This window comes from Leptodactylus fuscus, chromosome 11 (assembly GCF_031893055.1).
Source record: "Leptodactylus fuscus isolate aLepFus1 chromosome 11, aLepFus1.hap2, whole genome shotgun sequence".
Classification (NCBI taxonomy): Eukaryota; Metazoa; Chordata; class Amphibia; order Anura; family Leptodactylidae; genus Leptodactylus; species Leptodactylus fuscus.
In genome coordinates this window covers 62,733,489-62,756,267 of record NC_134275.1, presented here as the reverse complement: position 1 = coordinate 62,756,267, position 22,779 = coordinate 62,733,489, and the positions used below count along the sequence as shown (strand labels likewise).

Sequence of the window (22,779 nt, the reverse complement as noted above, 5' to 3'; positions counted from 1 at the left end):
TAATTTTTCTTAATTTTTTTTTTTACCTAGCACCCTCCATATGTTCATGATAAACCTTTAACATTATTAATAAACCTTTTTTTTTTTCGTTCCCCCGATTTCCCCTGTAACTGGGGTTGACCCATTAACTATAGTTACAGGAGGAATGGAGGAATGCAACCTCCTCAGCTACACTGAATAGTTGATTGGGGTCCGGGGTAGTTGGAATTTAATAGGGGGAGAAGAGTAAACTACGGTCAGTTACCATTAAGTTGTTGCTGATTTCCATCGAGAAAAGGATCAAGCATGCTAAAATCCAACAAACAAGCCAAACTGTTCTTTTCTATGATACCTGTCACGAGCTGAAAACTGGGTCCCTATCCATCACTGCAAACACAGGAGATGGTCAGCCAATAATGCCGAAACCAGCAGGTTAGGTAAATTAGGTGACGAGCTTTTGTCCAGTGAGTAGTACCACTCCCCACCCAAGACCTGTAGAAGGCAAGATACATGTATTCCTTCAGGCCGTCCTAGACTGACTGCCACATGATTATTACATCTTGCTGACTAAATAGTAGTCTAAAAGCTAAGCTACCAGTTGTATTGAGGCCATTAGTCTTAGGCCCGGTTCACATCTGCGTTCGGGTCATTCTGTTCCCCTCTCTGCATGAAAAATCCACAGAAACATGCAGAAATGGATTGGAAACAACCCCATTATAGTCTATGGGGACTGTGGGTTTCCTAAGGTAACCGCTTTTCTATGTGGATTAGGTTTCCATTTAGGGGTCCCCAAGCAGATTAACTGAGCGGAAACCTATGCGCAGATGTGGACCGGAGATTTCTTGTTGCCTGATCTTGCAGTATCCCCCCAAAAGGTCAATGCTAATGACTTTCGCCATTTCATGAATGTAGCATATTTTTTACATTGTTTTAGAAGGTCTTAACATGTCTTGGTATTGTTTGCGCCACTAACAACTGGCTATTTGCTCTTTCCAGCTTTACCTGGATATGTAAGTGTTAATTTGCCATTTCTATATTGCCCTCAAGCAGGGGTAGATTATGCTTGGTGTTTCCTTTAAGGTGAGAGTTCAGTGGTCGATAGAATTCCCCAATCTTTAGCTGTGGGGTAACTTCGTGTGACTTCAACATGAACAGGGGTGTAACTACCGGGGTAGCAGCGGTAGAGGCTGCCACAGGGCCCGAGACATTAGGGGGCCCAGTTGAAGCCGCTACCGCTGCGTTTTTTAATTTTTTTTTAAATAGGCTGTTACCTGCTGAAGTAAATCCAGCAATTAATGGGCCCTATTTAATTTCCGATCCTGGATTTCTGATCACGTCCACCTGTGCGTCTCCTTCTATGGAGGCGGCTGTGAGCAGGAGCCAGGATCAGTAAGTGAGACCCTGGGCCTCACAAACACTATTATTACACTCGGGGGGGGTCTTTTCATACCCCCAAGAATAATGATTGGAGACCCAGATGAAGTGCAGGAGCATAAAAAAATGCTGTTACTTACCTCTCCTGGCTCCAGGCAGGCTTCAGGCCTACTTGTGTGACATCCCTGACGTCACATGGCCGGGGCTTGTGTCCTTATGCGTCACGACACAAACCCTGGCTCAAGTGACATTGTGTACGTCATTGAAGATGGCTAACAACATAAGGGACTGCACCAGAGCCAGGGAGAGGTAAGTAACAGTGTTTTTTATGCATGTATCCTCCCCTGGGTCTCCGATTTTTATACTGTGGGGTCTCAAAAGATCCCAGAATATAATAATTATTCATGGGTGTCCACAATGGGGCATAATACTGTGTGCAGGGGCCACTATGGGAGATAATACTATGTGCAGGGGCCACTATGGGGACATAATACTGTGTGAAGGGGCCACTAGGGGAAATAAAACTGTGTACAGGGGCCACTATGGGGGATAATACTGTGTGAAGGGGCCACTAGGGGAAATAAAACTGTGTACAGGGGCCACTATGGGGACATAATACTGTGTGAAGGGGCCACTAGGGGAAATAATACTGTGTACAGGGGCCACTATGGGGGATAATACTGTGTGAAGGGTCCACTAGGGGAAATAATACTGTGTGCAGGGGCCACTATGGGGTATAATACTGTGTGCAGGGGTCACTATGGGGCATAATAGTGTGTACAGGAATGCGGGGGAGGGGGGGAGCTGGTTGGGGTCTTTAGCAGGGTCGAGGGGCCCCACCATTCCTAGCTACGCCACTGAACATGAAATTTAGCTTTTCACAGAGCACCTTCAGCTCTGCAGGTTAGTTAGCGGCAGATAGGACTAACAGGTAGCGCCATGTGATTGACCACAGGATTGCAGAACTAAGAATCCATAACATTATGAAACTTTGGTATCTACAGTGGAGATGTGCCCTACATTGGAAGGGAGGACTAGATCTCCCCAGATTTTCATGGTAGAAAGGAACAGAAGACTGATAAAGGGGTAAAGAGCAACAGCCACTAATGTTTGTGCATATGAAGTGCCACACATGTGGAATCTGTTGCTGTAAGTGAATTGTGCCTCCATATTGTCTTATACACTGAGCTCCAAGCTGCGTCTGTTTCAACTGCCATATTGACTCCTGTGCCTTTATTCATCCTAACATCAAGTGCGCCCTGAAAAGCCATCACACGAGAGACAAGTAGCAATGAGTGCTCCGAGGAACAAGATACCATCACCTCAGTGCAGCCTACTTATCACTGTGCCAGCCTAAGGCTTGGGAGAGGATTTAGCACCCAACGTGATAGCGAGGCTGCCATCTTGGGGCTGTTCTTACTTGTGCCATCTACACACTGTGCTTGGGGCGATGCAATCTTATTAGTACATTGTTGCTAGCCAACTAAGAAACACCTAATTCCCCCCAGATTTTACCAAAACTGTCAAAATTGTTGAAAGGGTTAACTCTTCTGTAGTTACTGGTAAAAACAACAATGGGAATTTTGGAGGATTAAGTCACCGAGAAAGAACTCCTTGACCTTGTGTACTGTAAAACTATACAAAATCTAAGACCAGGTGGTTTCATTGGATACATCTGTAATTTGTGCACGAACAATGGACTAATCTCTAAAGTCAATGAACCGGAGGGAACTATCTGTACTTTCATAGACTAATGGCTCCAAAGCTTGGAGGACAACATGGAAATGTTTCCACTTAATGTGTCAGAGACAAAGCTTAGGGCCATAGCGTGTCAACCCGTTCCATGAATGTCTGAGCTGGGATTATTATAACATGAGTAATGTGAATTGGCTGGGTACGTTCCAATATTTAGGCCTGCCACAGGTACGAAAGACATCTATGTAAAGATGTTAACCATGAAGTAATATAGCTTACTGATGCATTTCCCACAAAGTTTATTACCATGTACACCCCAGTCCCTTTGTGCCCCCTTTGTTACTGTTTTCAAATGAATGGAGCCATGGCCCGAGCCAAGGGGAGTCCATGTCACAGAACTAGGGGGGCATCAAAGTAATGCATGAGACGCATTTAGATCTTTGCCATTACAGCAGCCCACGTGGCCAACGATCACATGATTATACAAGTAATGACCTGTTTTATCATGCCATCATTGTTGGCCGCATGGAGGCAGGGTTTGGTCCTACTCCTGATGCGTGCAGTTGGCCCTGCTTTTGTTCTGAAGATTCAGTCATTGCATGATACTGCTCAGTTGATTCCACCATGGGGTGTCTTATTTCCATCACCCTATGCTAGTTATTGGCATCTCTGAACTCTTGTATGTTCTTACAACTTCAGCTTGACTTTAGTCTTCAGGGCTCAACAATCAGTTTAGCTCTTTTTACTGGACTCTACCAGTTGTTTAAGGCCACATTCATATCTTCACGAAGACTGTCAAAGAGTCCACCAAAAATTGGTGAGCCACTGAGCCATCGCGCTGGCCAATCATTATGAATAGGACATCCTTTGCACCTATTCAGGAGATGTCAGGCCAGCCGATTTGGCTGGTTTCCTATTAGAAAAGGGGTTATGGGTTGTGTGTGTGTAAACTTCATGAGCTTTACCCTGAGTGGTCATCACGTGTCTTGCTTATCTATAATGAATATTGGTACAGTTCAGTTGAGTGTTTGGAGTTTTTTTTCTTCTGACGCACCACCTGGTTTGTGTAGGGCAGGATGCCCTGATCAGTGGGCCAGTAGTTGGCTGGGATACTCGGGCTGTGAGAAAATATATTATGTGGGGAACACAAGTACATCAGGACTCAGAAGAGCTTTTTTAAGGGTGGATTGACGCTACCATATTTGATGTCCATTACTCTCGTCCATCAAAGGATGATAAAAATGGTCAATAAAAAACAGATGGAGATGGAGCCTCCTCCTTTGGGTGTCCGTCTACATTCCTCACTATGGAAACAGCATGATGGAACAAAGCATTGGTCACGTTTTTTACTTTCCTGACGGAAGAGAGTCCTCCTTGTATAATGAGGCGCAAGCATCCTCACAAATGTGCACCCCTCTCAGTGGGTTGTGCGTTGGTGGACATGTGCACCACTTGGTAAGTACCATACATTTCTCCTATCATTTATGCCAGATTTCCTTCTGCACCGTCTTTTCGGACACTTGGCAAAGGCACAGTTAGGGTCAGTTCACACGTGAACTGCCCGCGCGGGTTTTGACACGGAGAGAGACGCGGTGAGCCACGTCTCTCTCTTGTCAAAACCCGCCTGCCGCGACCATCGCTGTCGCGGCTTAACCCTCTGCTGTCGGCTCAAATGAATGAGCCGACATAGGAGGGAGCTGCCGGGGGCGGAAGCCGCGCGGCTGAGCCTGCGCGGCTTCCGCCTGAAGAAAGGACATGTCCTTTCTTTTCTCCGCTAGCGGCAGCCCGCCACTAGCGGAAAAAAAAAGCCCGGTGGTCTACATAGACCACCATTGTAAAGGGGCGGATTTTGAAGTGAAATCCGCTGTCAAAATCCGCCCCTTTGTTCACGTGTGAACTAGCCCTTAAAGTCACAATGTTTTTGTGCCAGTTAGCGTACAAGGCAATACGTTTTTATTTCCCCACGTAACACGCTATATACAAAATAGATATAGGCATAGATCAAGAAAGAGAAGATACACAAGAAAAAGCATCACTGTTGCAATCTCCTTTATTCCTACATTTTTGGTGAGATGGGTCATATTTGATCATAACCGTGACATCACTGCAGTAGGAAACGGAATATTAGTAGTGCATGACACATATTGTATGATCAACGCTTCTTTATACCGTTCCACCTTGCATGAATGAATGAATATAGAAAGTGAGAGTCCTCGGTGACTCAGGCGAGTGCTGCCCCCATCTGACCACACCTCCTTAGTCCAATATTTATTCTGCTCTCTACGATGTTGCAGCGAGATCTTCCAGCTGATGCGGCTTCAGAATAAACTATTAGGTAAGTGCTCAATGCAGAGAAGTGATTCTTTATATCTGGATTCTGTTTGCAGAAACTTTATTTTTTTCGTATGCAGAAAAATTCTTTCCTGCACAAAGACCTACTGAAACATTGTCGAGGGAATTTTTTTTTCTTTACTTTAAAATGCAAATTGTTAAACTGCTGGCATTGTATGTGTATTCATATATAGTGGAGATTGCCGTGTATGATATGGTTTTATGATAATGTAATGTATGACAAGTGATTTTCCATATATCAGTGTATTGCGGCTGTGTGCACCTTCACCTAGCGGGCACAGGCATCAGGATAACTCTACATGATAGACGCGTCATATTCGGGAATCATTTATGGAAATTTCTGAAACTTTAGCAAGCGTTTCAGGGTTTTTATATGGCCATGAGACTGCAACAATATTACTTGTATTGGTTACAAATGTCATACAGTTACAATGTAAGTAATATAGGACACTAACATTTATAGGGCACCCTATATGAGCTTGGGATTTCCTTCTCATTGACCCCTTTAATCCTTTTCTATTCTATAGAACCCAATTTATAATAAGTTTTTATCAGCCAGATGTTTTTTGTGGGGGCTCGGCAGCTAACCCCCTATTACAATACATGATCAGTCACTGGGTGAGATATTTTAGGTCTTATCCATTTTTCCTTCTCTCCTTAGAGAGAGTGTTCATAGAAAGCATGAAGCTCATATGCGTGCCAGGAGAGAGAAAACAACTGTTCAGACGAAAATTGGCACCATTTCAGCCCCCTTATTACAATGTACAATATAATATCAGGATGAGTGTTTTTTTTTTTTTTTTACATGACTGCAATTGCTTGAATGCATTGCTTGATGTCTATTGATTTTTGGACCAAATCCTAAAATTGGTGTCACTTTGTGGCCAAATTCCCAGCTACAGGACTGTGCTGTGTCATCTAAGCATGTATGTCCATTCAGCAAACCCTATGCACAGTATTTTTTAGGCATGCTTGTAACAGGTGCGAGCTTGTACACAAGAGTGACTACCAAGTTACTGATTTCAATATGGGCAAACAGTGAAACAATATGGCAGCAATACTCAGCAAACCAACTAAGTATTCAGTCTTCAGACGACTGGCCTGTATAAGGGGAGTCTCCCTCTCCATCACATAGAGCACTGCGGTTCTTCTCTGATGGTAGTCCCATGATGTGGCCACTGTCTGGGTGTTAGGATGGTTGCCTTTACCAGTAAAGGCCTCCATGACCTTCTGCTGTGGCTTTCTATGACTCCAACACCCATGCTGCTGCATCCAATCCTATTCCCCAGGTAAACCTCTGCCTCCTTTGTCCCTTTTTTTGGCAACTTGCACTAAGTCCAAATTCCACCTTGCTCCATGGCCGTCCAGCACGTCCTTGTCATTTGGGTGCCAACTTGGCACTTCTTGATTGGTCACATGGGATTCCTGTCAATATGTCCCTTATGGTAAGATTGCCTTGCTCTAGTTTACCAGGATGTGAGCTTTATGCCCTACATTCTTACAGGTTATGGGCATATAAACCGCACAATCCTTCGGCAGAGGTTATCGATATACATTGGGAAGTAAATACTGGGATCTCTTTTTGTAAGTTTTATAGCCTTATTAATGTGTATTATGTAGCTTTATAGATGCTGTTCTTATTAGACAGTGCTGAAATGGGTTTGGAGCGCTGCCTGACAAATAACTGGCACAGCAGGCGGCGGACACTGCCGAGTCACCGAGGACCTGACATAGGGTGGACTTACTCAGCAGATTATTGATAGAGTTATTACTAATGTGTTACTATCCTTTAGTCCCTTAAGGGTTTTTTTTTTTTTTCCGGAACTTTTAAATTGATGACTTATCCTTAGTGGATTAATTGGCAGCAATGGATCCTGAGTGTTGCTCCCACTTCTCAGGCCAAGGGCTGTCATGTTTGCTGGTCTCATGACCTAATCGCAGCTCAGTTCTATTCAGTGAATAGAATAATCTGCAATATGAAGCATTGCCAGTGTACAACACTATGCACTCAACAGGCTGCAGCACTCACGCTTATGCCCCTTCAAGTGGCTGATCGGTACGGGGCATCCAGGTGTTGGGGCCACTGCCAATCTTTAATTTATAACCTACCTTAGAACAGGTAGCCTTTAAAACTGCATCCATATTTTATTGTATTCCCATACAGTTATAATACACGCATTATGGACACTTATTAACCCATATCAGTGATTTTTAAAGCTTAGGTAGATAACTATTTCTATATGTTGAATAATATTATAGAAATTGCCTATATTTAAGGCAGCTTAATCTACATTCGGGGTTTTCATCCTCAAACCCGCTTAAAAAAAATTCAGCATACAAGACTCTTCTCTCTGCATTCAGGTGGAAACCTGGCAGACCCCCATTATAGTCTATGGAGTCAACTGCTTTTTAAGAGGGTTAGCTTTCCATTTTTCGGGTCACCAAGTGGACCCGAAGAGCACAAACCCGACTGCTAGTGTGAACCAAGCGCTAGTCTACACATCTGAATTGTCCAGTACTTACGTCTATGTAGTTCCTAGTAATGCGCTTGGTTTGGTTTTCTTAAGAAATTTCTTGTCACATACTTGTCATTTTTCCTTCTATGGTATGTGCGATCTATAATCTCTACTGCCAGATACTAAGAAACTGATAGACAACCGCGCATAGATCAGATCTCTGGCTTTTTATTATATAGGACGGGGTAATATCTTTCATATGCTACAAAAATTCCTTATGGAGTAACCTATTCCTAAAACAGCCCCCTATTGTGGTTTACATTCTATCATTGAGTTTAATGATTCTGAAATAAAAACAGATTTCAGTAAATGGAACGGATTAGGTTTCGCAACTCTGATCCTCAAGTATCCCTGACATGGGATCAGGATTTCCCTTGTATTACACACGTGATAGAACTATCGAAAGTGAATCTGGAATTTCCATAGGAGTTCACTTCATGGGATATCCTCAGGTCAAGACCTTTGAGGGTACTTGAGGTTACGATGGAGAAAACAAATTTATTGTTATCAGAAAAAGGACACGTAGACCTTGTAGTACGGCACAAAAGTAATCGAAATTCAGGGGTCAATTGGATTGAATCCAAGACTTTATATCTTATGTAACATGTCTCAGGGTAATCCCATAATCAGATAAGATCATAGGGATATACTGTGTACCGTAGAAACATAAGACAAGAAATCGCTCCAAGACGACATGTGTCATTTATTAACAATCACTTTGATGCATTTCAACTTTTTTTTCTTTCAGTTCTTTCCATTTTCATGTATTTGTTGTAACTTTTAAAAATGTGGAGCCTAAACCATCCGTCACTGTGTAAAGCGATGAGACAAGCAAGTCTTCAGTGGTTATCGAAGTTTGTGATCTACTCGACCCTTTATGTTCAGTGCTCATCGACGATACAAAGAACGGGTAAATATTATATTGTTATATGTGAATATTACATATTACTCAACATTGTATTCAGAGCCATAGGGTTCTGAACACCCAGGGGTATATTATTCCTTGAGTCGAAAACTTTGCCCCAGGCGGCACTTCTCCCTGGTGGACACCAATGTGGACCACATACAATAATGTCTCCATTTTGGAAACTGCAGAGCAGCATTCCATTTTTCACTTCGCTACTCTGTATTTACCCTTCAAAAATTTTGGAAAAAATAATGACCACTAACAATGACCATGTATAATGTAATATAGTATTAGGACAGACGTAATGATTGATAAGTATTTTCTTCCTTCTAGTTGACCCACCTTCTAATATACAAATTAAAGATCTTGGAACTTTGGGAATCTTAGAAATAACATGGCGGCCTCCGGCTTCTTTAAATAACACAAGCGACTGTTCACCATGGTATGAACTAACCCATCAAGTCATCAATGCAGAAAGGTGGAAGGTAAGGTGACAATTATGGATCAGCAAAATGCAGTATGGTGTTCCCTTAAGGAGAGAGCCCCTGCAGGCCATGTTTTGGTGTGTGGAATCTTACAGACCGTATGTGCTTTACTAAGGATTCTGGGAAAAAAAAAAAAAAAAAAAAAATGCAACTGAAAGAAAAAAAATACAAAAAAAACAACTTGCTTTAGCACTACTTTTTAGAAGGCAAGCCCCTATGGATCAATGCCAGTTTTTCAATAAAGCTAGTAATATTGTCTGGGATTAAGGCAAGCTAGAATATGTCCTGGGGGGAAACGACAAAAAAAACAAAACAAACTAAATTTCCTGCAATATGCAAATAAGTTGAGAAACTTACTCTAGTGCATCCTCTTTGAAGGTAGTTCCCTGTAGCTCAATGCCTGGTTTTTAAAGAGGACCTTTCATGGTTTGGAGCACAGGTAATTCTATATACTGCTGGAAAGCCGACAGTGCGCTATACATCACAGCCGACAAGTGGTTACACGCTATAATTCAATGCTATACAAATATCACTAGCATTACCAATGTGCATAAAAAAGCCTCTGATGAACTGACTTCAGTCAGGGAAATGGACCATTAGGCTGCAATACTATTTGGATGTATTTCATCTGAGTTGTGTGTGTGTGTGTGTGGGGAATAGGTTAAATCAATGGGTAAAATTTAACCCTTTAGATACTTTGGCTGTGTGGAACTGGTAATTACCAGATGTATGCTTGTGGTCTTCCCGAGCTAGTCAAATACTAGCAAACAATAGTACTAGCAAACATTAGAACTAGGGAGGGCTTATTGTTCTTAATCTCCGATTGACAATATAGGAGATGTTAGTGCCCCCTAGGTTCTGGTACTAGTCCTGCTGTCTCATACACGGAGGGTGGGAATTGAATTGAAGGGAATTGACTAAAAGACTGAGCTGCACCTCTCGGTTGAAAATACAGTATCCAATACAGCCATTAGAATACTACCCTACTCTACTGCTGTTTTAATATCCCCTTTATATGGATGGTAGTTTATTATGCCGTTCTGAACTTTTAAAATAAATCAATAAAAGTTGAGTTTTAGTGCACTTTATTATATTTTGTTAGTTGCCTATAGCTCAATGCCTGGTTTTTAAAGAGGACCTTTCATGGATTTGGGCACAGGCAGTTCTATATACAGCTGGAAAGCCGACAGTGCGCTGAATTCAGCACACTGTCGGCTTTCCCGATCTGTGCCCCGGGTAAAGAGCTTTTGGTCCTGGTACTGTAGCGCTTTACAGTCAGAAGGGTGTTCCTGACAGTCTGTCAGGTACGTCCTTCTCCACAGTAGCGCCTATAGCACTGTACAGTGTGAGCGGGGAGAAACGCCCCCTCCCTCTGCTCACAGTGCTCGTCCATAGACGAGTATTATCAGGAGGGGATGAGGCGTTCCTCCCCGCTCACACTGTACAGCGCGATAGGTGCTGCTGTGGAGAAGGACGTACCTGACAGACTGTCAGGAACACCCTTCTGACTGTAAAGCGCTACGGTACCGATAGCGCTTTACCTGGGGCACAGATTGGGAAAGCCGACAATGCTCTGAATTCAGCGCACTGTCGGCTTTCCAGCTGTATATAGAACTGCCTGTGCCCAAATCCATGAAAGGTCCTCTTTAAAAACCAGGCATTGAGCTATAGGGTCTTACTATGCAGAGTAGAGTCACAGCTTCGCATTAATGCATAAAATAATAGATAGCTTATTATCTTACTTTTATCCGACGGAATGAGACCCAAAGAAGTATCCTGGAGATGCACGGAGAACCTTCCGGTAGGTAAGGAGAGAATGGCAATAAATGGATGTCTAGCACTCCGTAACATTACGGAGTGCTGGACATCCATTTATTGCCATTGAGCTATAGGGAACTACCTTCAAAGAGGATGCACTAGAGTAAGTTTCTCAACTTATTTGCATATGGTGGAATTCAATAAATGTGGTCATCGCTAAACACATCTGGCTCTCCTTAGGGCCAAGTTGTTCTGTTTTTATGCTGTGTTCCAACCACACATTTTTATTTCATCATTGGTATAGCTGTATTATGGCATACTAGCTTTTACCCGCGACTTCGTCTGCGGTGATTTGAGAATTGGGCGGACACAGACGTGTGAAACTGTAAAAGTGCTTTAAAAAGTTTGGTGGGCTAGCAAATGTGATGTGATATATTGTGTATGTAGTGATACAATGTGATGTATTGTGTATGTAGTGATACAGACAATGTGATGTGTTGTATTGTGCATGTAGTGATACAGACAATGTGATGTGATGTGTTGTATTGTGTATGTAGTGATACAGACAATGTGATCTGTTGGGACAATGTGATCTGTTGTATTGTGTATGTAGTGATACAAATATAGACAATGTGATGTGTTATATAGTGGAAAGCTATATGTAAATGTGAGTGAGTAGAGTGAGGGCTACTCCTGAGGTGACAGTAAGGAGTGTGCAGGCAGGTTGAGGCAGGAAATGCCAGGCAGTGTGTGTGTCTTAGCTGGGGCTAGGAGTCCTGCTTTTGTGAGTCTCCTGCTAGGAAGCCATGTTGTTTAGTGGCACCAAAAGTAGCCTGTGACTCAATCCTAAGGGAAAACTATGTTTGTGGAAAATTGCACGCAAATCCGTCCAGGCGTTTTAGCGTGATTGAGGAACAAACATCCAAACTCACAAACATCCAAACATCCAAACTTTCACATTTATAATATTAGTAGGATTTTATTTGCAGGATGAGCTTTAGTTTTTCTTGGCAGGCATTTGTGTTATACACACACACTGTCATTTATTGTTTACGTTTTTATTCTCCTCTTATTCCATCTATTACAGTGGTAATGTTTCTTATGACATAACAGCAGATATTTTCAGCTAGAAGAAAACATAGAAGATTCTTAGCCTATGACATCAAGTAACTTTCCACTATACTTCCAAAAGGAATTTATAACGTAAAAAATAAAAAATAAAAATGGAAATTTGTAAACCAATATTGTTATAGAATTTAAATCAGGAGACATTGTAGTAAGACGACAGTAAGGACCAAAAGAATTATTTAAGATTACATTACTATGTGTTTTTAATAGGTCAAGATGTCTTAAGTATCCAAATTTCTGTAATTGTATAGTAAGAAAGCAGCTAGCCCATGTTACAGAAAGCATGGACTCCTAGCAGTCATTTGCTTATTGACTGCTGAAGTGGCCATCTTTAAAGTTGAAATGGATTTGTGTGAATCGGTGTATGTAAGAGGAGAGGGGAGGAATGGCAGATATGATGTAACAGGCTTGTAGTGACCTGTGATTACAGCAGCCTTGGCGCTCATTCAATAAACAGTGTACTAACAGAGGAGTGGTTGCATGTGCCAATTGCATTAGTGAGGTGGCAAGTTTGTAGAGTGAGTATGCCAGGGATCATCAACCTCTGGCACCCGTGCCAAGGTCAGCACTTGAGGCATATTTACTCAGCACAGGGATCCCTCTAATGTTTAAAATGATGCCGCTCCAGGCACTCTCCCTTTCTGATGGAGCATGTCGACACAGTCAGAGGGGAGGAGGCATTAAGGGGTATATCAGGAGGCATGGCGCCCTACTGTCTGGGCTGGGAAACAGTCAGGTCAGGGCAGCAATTGCCTGCAAAACCTTGAAGCAAGGACAAAAGTAAAGTATAATATGGCAGCTGAATACGCTATCGAAAGGATTTGTTCATTTCAACAAGGTTGAACAGGTTTGTATAACTTTATGCAACAAAAAAAGACTGGGCTATGTGAGGGGCAATCTCTAGGTTACTGGAGATCACTGAGTACTATGTTCAGCCAAAAGTCACATCCACTATAGAAGAGTCATCTTTGTAAAAAAAAAAAAAGTCCCTCTTTAAAGAGGTTTTCCCCATCTCCGTGTCTCAGCAGTCTGCCTGCAGTGAACAGACACTTATACAGGTCAGATAATATGCAAATGTTTGTACGTAATGAACTCAGTGTTATCTGTGTGTTTACATAGAGAGATAACAGACTATCAGCAAACTGCAATTAGCTGAACGATTGTCCTGCCAGCAAGAGCAGTAACTAAGTAATGTCACTTGTCCTATAGGTCCGTAGTTATAGCAACGCTGTGTAAACAATGGGAGGAATAAGGTCACATAGCAGGCAAACAAAGCAGAATTTTAAAGCAATATATTTAGAAAAAAACTTAAATTTACATAAGCTACCAATATAGATAGGATGCTTGAGATGAGACAACCCCTTCAACCAGTGAATTGCTTCATCCTCACAATTATTGCACAGCACAGACTACTACAACTTTGACTTAACCCTCCCCCCAAAATGACGCACAATACAAAAAAGGTTGCCGACGCCTGGACTATGCTATACTATTAGAGATGAGCGAACAGTAAAATGTTCGAGATTCGATATTCGTTTCGAGTAGCCCCTCAATGTTCGACTACTCGAATCGAATATCGAACCCTATTATAGTCTATGAGGGGAAAATGCTGGTTTCAAGGGTAGGCAACGTTCGATCAAATTATACTTACCAAGTCCACGAATGAGGGTCGGGCTGGATCCTCCGAGAAGTCTTCTCCTTGCAGTGTCCCCGCGGCGTCTTCCGGCTCTGAATTCACTCTGCCAGGCATCGGGCCCGGGCACTACAAGCGGACATGCGCAGTCGGCTCTGCCCAGGCCCGATGCCTGGCAGAGTGAATTCAGAGCCGGAAGACGCCGCGGGGAAGCTGCACGGAGAAGACTTCTAAAGGTAGGAGAAGAATCAACGTTGATTGGCCGACTGTATAGCATTCGGCCAATCAATGCTGGTTCTGCATCAAACTTTTACATTCGAATAGTGAGTGGTACTCAATCGAGTATGAGTATTTCGAATACCGTAGTATTCGATTGAATACTACTCGCTCATCTCTATATACTATGTATAGATATGTGCTAGGCAGAACTAGGCTGTGGGGAAAGTCTTCTCAGATTCACGGAGCACTGTAGAGATTTTATTATTCACTGGAGAGACTTCAACTAATAGAAAAGTTCTCCTATTGGTGTTTGTAGGAAGTTTTAATACCATTTTCTTTTATTTATTCTCCTTTTTACAAAGTCAGTCAGGACGAAGCAACAAACATACAGAGACGGCTTTGATCTGGGGAAAAACGTGGTCGTAAAAATGCGAACGTATTTGAAGGGCCCATGCACAGAACAAAATGAAGTATGGAGCGAATGGGCAGAAATAAATTACCCAGCGCAGCTACAAGGTAAGAGGATAAAGATAAATAGACAATCCCATCCCCAAACCCAAGAGGATTTATCTAGCTCTAGTAATAAATCCAGTTAAGTTCCAATTACTGATGGTAGCACGGAGGGCGCCATTGTAACACAAGTGAGACTGTTATTAAGGGAGTATAGTGGGACTATGATCCTTAGGATCTTTGGGGCTCTAACTCCTAGTACACGTCCGATCAACTGTTTGAAGTATGTATAGTATAGTAGTACGTTGTATTATACCATTGTTCCCGTAAAGATGGCGCATGACAGCTGTGATAAGTGATTGACTGGCGTATTCATGTGCTCACATCTAAACAGAGACCAGCAGGGGGTCACGAGATGGATTGCGCTGGCATGGCAAGAATCTAATAGGAGATTATTTTGTTATTTATGACCTATACTGTAGCCAATTCCCTTCATTATATAGGTTCAGACTCTTAAAATTGACATATTCATTATTAACTGCAGGAACTCCGGAATCAAAAGTGAAAGACTTTAAGTGTATCAATGATCAATTTGAGACCCTGACGTGTGAATGGAGGACAGGAATACTTGGCAATGGCAACTACGAGCTACAGTTCTGGTAAGCTTACTGTGTCTACATTGAAGGGGTATTCCGGTTTCAGCAACCAGAGGTCATTCTTTGCATGTCGAATATTTATACAATTTTCCAATATACTTTGGGAATCAATTCTTCGCGATTTTTGAGATCTGTTATTCAATTGAATCCTTTAAACTTAAGACATTTAGGACATAAAAGATAAGACATTTCTGGCACTCTAAGTTGACTTCCAAACATTATAGATTTATTGTGTCCACAAAAACGTTTCAGTCTCCTCAGTACATCGGATGGAAGGAGGTAAAGAGGAATAGAGTGGAAGCCATGTGGTATGGTTAGAGGATAGAACAGACCATACCACATGGCTTCCAATCTATTCCTTTTCGGAACTGTTTGGAAGTCAACATATGACCTTCTATATTGGTGACTACCCTACCTATAATGTATTTGATGCTATAGCTGTATTGGCTACCGCATCATAATAAATTGGGAACTAGAATAGATTTCCCGTGGAACCTGTACCAGAAAACTACTATCCCTGCCCAAATTTGTGAAAGATGACAATCTTTGGTACAGGAAAGGACCTTGCACCAAAGATGCACCACATTATAACACATCTAAACCAGAAAACTGTCTTGGTGCATTGATAAATTCTCCCAGTACGTCCCCGACCCCGAACAACCTCAGTAAGGTGGAGTCCCTGGATTATTCTCCTGTGCAAGGGTCAAGGTATTGGTGGACCCAGGCCATGGAATGTATTACTGCAGCTTGACATGAAAGTCTAGGGAGGAGACGGACACCCAGTTCCTCTTTTTGGGTAGGCCGGGGTAATGGTCAGCACAATGTCAGCACCTGGTGCCATTACATGATAATAAATAAATAATGATATAAATATTAACGATGACAGAACCGCTAGACTGCAGAACACTGCAGTGAGGTCCACAAGCCCCAGAGGGGGCAGCCGTCTGCCTGAATACGCAGTACCAGTTAAACTGCACTGGCAGTGGTGTTTGTGTGGTTCTAAATGTGAACAGGCTGCAACCAAACCTCACCAGTTGGCTTCACTGGAAAGGAGCACCTGTGTATGGCTGATACAGCAAGGCTGCCACCCTGGTCAGCAACTGAACATGCTCCGCAACAGCTAGGAGTTACAAAGTGAGTAGACAGTTAAATGGGCTACTGATTCCCACTGGCAGAGCCCAGGAATCCTACCTAGATCCCTAGAGACTGCTCCTGCCTTTAAGTGGAACCTGGCCCTAACCTCCTGTCTTAAGGTACTTAGTCAAAGTGTGAGCACCAGGCAGGCGTCGGCTCACACCATATAAAGGCTAGTCCCCGCCCAACAGGGCGGTGGCCATGATGTCACCAATCATACTTAGTATGGGCAAAATCGGACTTAGCCTCTGAGTGGCTCCAAAATGTCTGAGCATGCTCAGTAGGGAAAAAATTGCGCAGCCTCTGAGCGGCTCCAAAATGTCTGAGCATGCTTAGTGGGCCAAAAGCTGGACTTAGACTCCAGACACTTCACTGTTCGACACCGAGGGCAAGGGTTGGATTGACCAGCAGCTGGCGCTGTGCGCTGGACGGGAAGCCTACGGGACCCCATCCTAACAGTACGACTCTGGGGAGGTGTCAGATAACCAATGTATACTACACCAATTTGGAAAAGTTAGCTGTTACGACTTCGGAAGTCACAGCCAGCCTAGGCTAGTTTGCAAATGTCTCATTAGTATTACGCCCATAAATCTTAGCCATAAGATTATTTCAGCTGTCACTGTAGGCAATGTAATCCGCTCTATAAAGCATCTCTATGACAGCAGTATAAACAGAACTTTTATAAAGCTGATAAAAAGCCAATGACTATATATGCAAATTTCATTTATTAAACTGTCTCTATAACAAGAAGCACCCAGGGGTAGAAAGGCTTACACAACCATCTTGCTCAACCAGACGAGAGCCTTTCAATCGCTAGTCTAATAAGCACTAAAACCAGTCACGCTGAAACGTCCAGTGAGGATTCCAAAAAGAGGGGACCTCCTGGGGTTCTGGAAGAGGGGGGAAATCTCTGAGTTCAAGGGTTCTCTATCATTTGACATGTTGGTCACATCCTCATAGAGGGGCTTAGTTGACACCTTTGACTGTCTGCGAGTAATGCGGGCAGACAGCTGATCATGGAACCACCGTGCCACCAAATTAGTTTGTCTTGGGGCCACCAGGTTTGGGATCCAAAGCTAAAAACTGTTGTGGGAACTGCCCCAAGATCAGACCAGATATGTATCAATAAAGGACCAAAGGTTGGCTGCTACATTGGCAAAAACAAAACCCTGCACCAATGCTCGCCATATCGATGACTTATCACGCCAATTACTCAGAATTTACCAAGTTTTCTGTACCCTTTTCTTTTGAAGGCAAGAAGGAATGTCCCAGAAGAAGACCTGTACAAACTACATGACAGTGAATGGAATAAACACCGGATGTGATTTTGGAAGTGAAAAATTGGAAGTTTTCTCCGATCTGTTCATTTGTGTCACTGGGATGCCAGACATGGACCCAATAAGACCGTCATACTTTATCTTCCAGCTGCAGAATATAGGTAAGATACAAATAAGCAATAAAAGGTTTTTATACAATGGGACGTCCATTCATAGCAAGAATAACCATCACGGGACCAACTTCCAGGAACATCCATGATTGGGGTCAAGTACTGTCCCACCTAGGAGGTTAACGTAATGTGCTGATGGAAAGGGTAGTAAGAATTCATTCGTATTCCATCCTTAGACAACTTGACCTTTTTAGGGTGATATAAAGGGGATGTCCAAGCCTGGACCCCTTTAATGATTATGAACAGCTCTGTAAGCCATTCCCTGCAATGGCGGATCCAGTCATAAATCAACGTTAAACCACATGACAACACACAAGCAAATATAACGTGATACTGATCATATTGTTATCTTGGGCCACACATAGGATATAAATATATATATATATATATATATATATATATATATATTTAGATTGGAAAAACAAACAAACATCTGAGTAAGTTCTCTATTTCTAATATGATAGTTAGCAGACCCTACGTGAGTCATTACCAGGCAGCTTTCCAAGGAAGTTCCCAGCAGTATTACATCATAAGAGGAATTTAGAGTATTTAGGCAGGTGGTTTAAGGTTATGGCCGATCTCTGTTCTTACACACATTACAGACACGGCAGTGGGAAATTTGTATATTCAGATCTGTACCAGATCTATAAAATGCTACAAGACTCTAATGTGTGATATTTTTTAACAGCTAAACCCGGTATCCCAGAAAACCTGACCATGACTATGGTGGAAGCTGATGATTTTATCCTGGAGTGGAAGGGACCCAAGGGCAGAATCCCGGCACATTGTTTGCAATATGAGATCCAGTCAAAAGACAATATGGATATATGGCAGGTTAGTATTGTATGTCATGCCTGATAGTTGCTTATTCACCCCGGTGTGCAGTCTATACCAGCCCCTCCCCTTTGACTATGAACTGACAATGATATATTACCATTTCTAGTACCAGTACCCTCTAGTCTGGATCTCAGGAGACAGTATAGAGCAGTATTCATAAGTCTTACCTTGGATACACCCATCCAGAGAAGTATCTTAAAGCTCCTTTGGGGTCCAGTACCCAGTAGTGACTGCACTCCCTATAACTGCGCCCCTGCGTCCATAATTAACCCATAATTATCTAATTTTCACTTATTCCAGTAGACTCCAGGTTACCTTTGCATCAGTTTATTCTAACTCATGTCAGAGATTGTATAATCTTCACATCGTGCTCTCTTTCTCTCCATCTAGACTGTTGTTATAGAGAGGGAGTACATATATAATTTTAAGAAATCTGAGACATCTAAACCTTGTGTACGTGTCCGAGGGAAAATAAACAAGTATTGTGCTGATGATGGATATTGGAGCGACTGGACCCCAGAAGTGTGTTGGCCAGGTAATATATGGAGAGTAATTTAAAGGGAGTCTATCACTTCCCCAAATCATAATCCACTGTTACAATAGCAATATATATCACATGACAGTGATAAACAACATATCTTGGCTATGTACAGTATGTCACTTTTGTAAATTTGGAGAAAAACTACTTTTAGCTCCTACGTGCATGTGGCAGTTGGTGCACTGGGGGCGGGCTTATAGCCCTGAGAGCACAAGTAGGATGGGTGATAATGACCAACTTCCACCGCACAGGCAGGAGATGAGGTGCGTTTGAGTGGCAACAATAGTCCTCTGGGAGATGAAGGCCCCGCCCCCAGTGCACCAACTACCTCATTTGCATAAGACAACTTGTTTTTCTCCAAATATACAAAAACATTTTAGGAAGTAAAGCCAATTCCTTCAGAACTGTGCTCTATAACCAAACCCCATCATAACTAGCCTACCTAATTCAGATATATTATTTCCTCCCCTCTTTCTCATGATTGGTAGGGGTCCTGGCACTCCGAACCCCACCAATCTATTATTAAACCCCCTTAACCTCAACACTAGGGTGTCATGATACCTAACATAAAAAAAAAGAAAAAAAAAAAAAAAAAGAGAAGCAAAAGCCTATCCGGTACCTGTACAACTAGAGAGGAGTGAATACTATTCGAAACTCCAGTTTCGAACAGCACGCACCCATAGGAATGAATGGACCATAGCCAGCATGCAGGGGGTTAAGCAGCCAGCCACCAACAAAGTCTGCGTGCCGGCCGCTTCCATTCATTCCTATGGGTGCGTGCTATTCGAAACGGCCGCTTCGAATAGCACTTGCTCATCTCTAATTACAACATCATCCAACAAGAGATTAATTTAATCATCAATACATTTTATTATCACAAAATATCAAAGAAAAGCAAAACACATTAATAATAAAAACAATGTCGCATTGATATCTGAGTGGAGGTCGCAAGATCTCGCAGCCTATAGGAACCATATAAACAAAGAGTATAAAGGAGTGCGCGACGCTTTAATTAGGTGTGATGGGATACTTGAGCATATAAGGGGTTAAATATCACAAATGGTTTATAAATAGGCAACATCCCTAAGATTGCGGAGTAATGTCATCTGTTATATCATTATTATAGCTGTATATACCCCAAAAGATAAGCATAGAAATGTGCAGAGTAAAGCATCACATCCCATGAAATACAACAAACCAAAAGGGATTTGGAATAAAGATATGAACAGTGTTACAAGTATCAGGAACAAGCAAATGGCATCACAAGTCAAGGAACGAGTGTCTATAGGTTATGTTTACCACTGCGACCTCCACCCAGAGCCCCAACGCGCTTTTCGCACCCACCAATCTATAACTCTTTTGGTATCCTGTGGATAGGAGATACATTGATGAGATTGCATACAGAATTATCATTACATGTCTATGTTGTATCATTTTGCTGAATTATTATAGAACTCCTTATAATGTAGCAGACTTACTGAAAGGTTTTGGTTTTTTCTCTCTTCAGAGCCCCCTGTTTTATCTGAACTTAAGTGGCTATACTGTGTTGTAGCTGCGGTGATAATACTGACCGGTCTATGTGTAGCTGCCGCTATGTACACGGTGATAAAGAGAAGGTAAGTTCATAAATAGCATTATTACACATATTCGATAAACATATATAGAGGGTTGAGCCGATCTTGAGATTTCAAGATCGATTTTAAAACCCGATTTCCGATTATTTTCCACCCGATTTCGATCTCAATTGTGAAGTTTGCTCGATCGCCGATCAGAATCCGATCTTTTCTGATCCCGATTCTCAACCCTAGTCAATGCTTCTCTATGGGAAAAGTCACTTTTAGGGTTGAGCCGATCTTGAGATAGCCTCCGATCTCGATCCTGATCCTGTGCTGTCCTGTACTGTATATAGTAAGGACAGTGGATCTGCGATGAGGCAGGGACTCCTAGCAACATAGATCACTATGATGGAATGGGTTTCAGTATCCTAACTGGAACTCCAACCAATGTACAGACCAGATTGTCCAGCCTGGATTCTTTGATGTGCTTAGGACCTTACGTGTTTCTGGTATTGCAGCTCAGTCCCATTCACTTGAATAAGACTAAGCTGCGGAAGGATAGCAAAGATGTGGAAAAGCAGTGATTGCCAGGATCATAGATCACTGGGTCTGGGAAATCCAGCTGATGTGTGGCCTGGATTTACCGGCCAAGGTTCCCCCATGTTCATAGGGCCTAAGGTGGCTGCAGTGCTGGTCTGGGCACCTCAGCTCCTCCAGCTAATTGGTGGGTGCTGAGGGCGTCTGATATCGGTGATCTATCCTAAGGATAGGCTATAAAAGTCCCAGAATATCCTATTTAGGTATTTTATTTTATGACAATCAAAAACAAATGTCTTTCTAAAATACTTTATTTTTTCCTTTTTCCTTTCAGAAAATGGTCAAAGAAATTACAGAACAAGGCAAAAGAGCTGGTGTATGACCCTGCATATAACCCGAAATGCTGATCCCAACATACCTGCATTGCTGCTCCGAAACATGTATCATGTACCTCTGCCCAAAACCACATTACGCAGTTACAGCATGAATGCCGCCTCCTAACCTCAACTACAGAGCTGATCTGGGTCCTCCAGGACGCCGCAGCCCTTGCAGTTCCTTCTAGCGGTCATGTGACAGTGATTGGGAAGGCTCCCCTGTTGTGCTGCGGAATAAGATACCACTTGTGTATTTCCTTCAAGCTCATAGAAGGGTGAACAGAGAATATATGTGGAGAGTACAGTACTGGTTAGGCTTCAATGCTTTGTGGCAAGGGGTGACGTATCCGCGTATTTTGGTGGCAGAGCTCCTTGGACAGTCGGATCTTGTTGTAAAATAGTGATTTTAATAAATACTGTATTCATATGTATATACACAATGAGAATGTACTACTAATATTGTATTGCTTATGTTTTATACATCTTTTACATGTGTTATATTTTTAAATAAAAAAAAATGTTAAAACCTACCTAGTAACCATCTTATGGAGCTCTGCTTAGATGTGTGCGCTGTGATATGGTGACATTCAGATAATATGCAATATATCTCTAGTACAATGGAGGATGGTCTCCTTACAATGATTCCCTTAGGGTAAGTTCACAGAGTTTTTTGGAGCTATTGATAGATCTGTGATAGATAGATAGATAGATAGATAGATAGATAGATAGATAGATAGATAGATAGATAGATCAATACATGAGAAAGATGGATAGATATTAGAGATGAGCGAGTAGTATTCCATCGAGTAGGTATTCGATCGAATACTACGGTATTCAAAATACTCGTACTCGATCAAGTACCACTTGCTATTCGAATGGGAAAATTCGATGCAGAAACAGCGTTGATCGGCCGAATGCTATACAGTCGGCCAATCAACGCTGGTTCTTCTCCTACCTTTAGAAGTCTTCTCCTCGCTGCGTCCCCGCGGCATCTTCCGGCTCTGAATTCACTCTGCCAGGCATCGGGTATGGGCAGAGCCAACTGCGCATGCCTGCGCTACAAGAAAATGGCCGCTTTGACTGTAAGCGGCCATTTTCTTGTAGTGCAGGCATGCACAGTCGTCTCTGCTCAGGCCCGATGCCTAGCAGAGTGAATTCATTGCCGAATGACGACGCGGGGACGCAGCGAGGAGAAGACTTCTCG

General features: G+C 42.5%; 1 protein-coding gene across 1 annotated transcript; it reads left to right on the top strand.

The window, feature by feature from the left end:
- Window positions 1-5,354: 5,354 nt before the first annotated feature.
- Window positions 5,355-22,020, top strand: IL13RA2 (interleukin 13 receptor subunit alpha 2). The gene is made up of 10 exons (XM_075260855.1): window positions 5,355-5,383; window positions 8,665-8,826; window positions 9,157-9,308; window positions 14,409-14,562; window positions 15,041-15,155; window positions 17,540-17,724; window positions 18,422-18,567; window positions 18,961-19,105; window positions 20,616-20,724; window positions 21,536-22,020. Exons 2-10 carry the CDS (start codon window positions 8,703-8,705, stop codon window positions 21,606-21,608), a joined length of 1,203 nt encoding a protein of 400 aa, XP_075116956.1. The 5' UTR covers window positions 5,355-5,383; window positions 8,665-8,702; the 3' UTR covers window positions 21,609-22,020.
- The last annotated feature ends 759 nt before the right edge of the window (window positions 22,021-22,779 follow it).